This window comes from Oryzias melastigma, linkage group LG14 (genome assembly GCF_002922805.2).
Source record: "Oryzias melastigma strain HK-1 linkage group LG14, ASM292280v2, whole genome shotgun sequence".
In the NCBI taxonomy this organism is placed as follows: domain Eukaryota; kingdom Metazoa; phylum Chordata; class Actinopteri; order Beloniformes; family Adrianichthyidae; genus Oryzias; species Oryzias melastigma.
In genome coordinates, this window is record NC_050525.1 from 27,294,799 (window position 1) to 27,297,066 (window position 2,268).

The 2,268-nt window shown below is 45.8% G+C and overlaps 1 protein-coding gene and 1 long non-coding RNA gene across 3 annotated transcripts in view; one reads left to right on the forward strand and one right to left on the reverse strand.

Moving 5' to 3' along the window:
• LOC112141341 (glutamate receptor 1) overlaps positions 1-2,268 on the forward strand; it is a 52,211-nt gene that overhangs the window by 25,290 nt on the left and 24,653 nt on the right. Inside the window, exons 9-11 of the mRNA XM_024264457.2 lie at positions 191-301; positions 1,116-1,322; positions 2,002-2,217. Coding sequence (XP_024120225.1) covers positions 191-301; positions 1,116-1,322; positions 2,002-2,217 — 534 coding nt within the window. The remainder of the gene's footprint in view (positions 1-190; positions 302-1,115; positions 1,323-2,001; positions 2,218-2,268) is intronic.
• Positions 1-2,268, reverse strand: part of LOC118599625 — a 19,156-nt gene that overhangs the window by 8,206 nt on the left and 8,682 nt on the right. The gene's annotated exons all lie outside the window — the stretch shown is intronic.

Consider the following 2,268-nt stretch of genomic DNA (forward strand, 5'->3'; position numbering starts at 1 on the left):
GTGTCATTCATGGAGCTTCGGTCCTCTGATCTGCCGTTACATCCCATAATAATCCATGGAGTCTCAAGGACAGACAAGCAAAGAAAAGTGTCAAATATCCACAACAGTTTTCAGATTCAGTTGAACTTGTTGGTTTGAACTTTTCTCTGCATGAATACTGACAGAAATGTTTTGTGAACTCTGGACTCAGATCGGACAGTGGACAGAGAAGAGAGGCTACGTGCACACGGCGGTCTACAGGCCTCTGCAGGAGGAGTTCTTCGGTCTGCTCAACAAAACCTACGTGGTCACCACCATCCTGGTAAGATCCCATCACTTCCTGCAGGACGTGATTGTCCAGCAGTGTGGTTTTCACCAGAGTGGGTCTTTAACAGAAATATAATCAGCTGAGAGGATTACAAACATGAATCTGGAGAGACTGAGAGGAAAACAAAGAAATAAAAACACTAAAAACAGCACAAACTCACACTGGCTTCATCTTAACACTACAATCTAAAGATGAACATCACTGTTTGTTGTGACCTCGGTCAGACAGTTATTGTGAAAGTGTGTGAGGACACGGACTCCAAACATGAGAATCCTTTTATTCCACCGTTTCCAGGATCTTACGGTTCAAGTCTGTGGTCTCTGAGCAGCTGCAGCCTCCACAGAGACCAGCAGCATTCACTAAACCACTGGTAGCAAATGAAAGCCAGAAGGCGGAGCTTAATCAACCTGATCAAACAGTGAAAATCCAACCAGAACCTAAAAGTCAAGTTGATCACCAGAAGGGGAGGCTGTGCTCTGTACGCAGAGATGGAAGGAAACTCGTTCATCGTCTTCAGGAACTGCAAGACTCCAAACTGGTCATCATGTCGACTGTGAAGGATTCGTTTGATTCATCCCTTTACCTTCAGCAGACTGTCCTCTTTACACGGCTGTCTGCAGAGTTTATCAAAAATGTTTTTCTTTCAAAAGTTTCCAAACTTTAATGGCTATCCACAAATGTAACAAGTTAAGACCTAAATGTTACTAAGAATCCTCTCTTTGTTTTAGTGTTCCTCATGTGGAGGTGACTTCATTCTGAGAAAGAGTAACCTGACATGAAGTGAACTCTGAATCCTCCGTCTCCTCAGGAAGCTCCCTACATGATGCTGAAGAAGAACCATGAACAGTTTGTGGGAAACGACAAATACGAAGGTTACTGCGCCGAACTCGCCTCGGAGATCGCCAAACACGTGGGCTTCGCGTACCGCCTCGAGCTGGTGTCCGACGGGAAGTATGGAGCCAGAGACGCGGAATCCAAGATGTGGAACGGCATGGTGGGAGAACTGGTTTACGGGGTGAGGACCGTCTGCTCCGTTTTGATTTTAAACGTGTTCTGCTGCGTTCACAACGACCTCAGCAACGTTCAACCAAACGCTGACAGTAAAAGTCTACGTAAACACACGTCAAAAGTGAAACCAGGTCGAACTTTGATCAAGAATCTTCCAGCTGTAGGTACACGCGCTGGTAAACAGAAGTAGAAGAAGCTCCTCCCCTTTTTGTTCCATGTGCAAACCGTAGACACACGTTCAAGAACACGCGTTTAGAGCGTTCTTGAACGCACCTCACATGCCCAGTTACTCACTGAGAACTGAGACAATTCACCTTTAGAGATGCGACCGCTGAAAGACTAAGAAAAGTTCAAACTAAAATGAGAAAAGTGGAATCATTTTAGGGAAAACGGTTGGAAGTTTGATGGGAGGTTTGAGATTTAATGTCTGCTTTCCTGAACACAATAAAAATAAGAGATTAGAGGAAATTCAAAACACTCATTCGACTGTTTTTATTGCAATCTTTACCTCAACATGACATATAAAGTCTGCAGGTCAGGTCGAGTGCAGAAGAACTTGAGCAGCACAGAGATCTGGGTCACATGACCTGCCCTGACAGGACTGCAGATGCTGATTCTGTGACTCAGTGAACCCGTCTGAGAGCTTTAGGAGTGAACGAGGTTAACCTTCTGCTGCTCCTCTGCAGAAGGCGGACATGGCCGTGGCGCCGCTGACCATCACTCTGGTTAGAGAGCAGGTGATCGACTTCACCAAACCCTTCATGTCTCTGGGAATCTCCATCATGATCAAGAAACCCACAAAGTCAAAGCCGGGGGTCTTCTCCTTTCTGGACCCTCTTGCCTACGAGATTTGGATGTGTATCGTGTTCGCCTACATCGGGGTCAGCGTGGTGCTCTTCCTGGTGAGTCTGGAGGATGAAAAACGTCTCAATCTGTTCATTAGAAGTGAATTT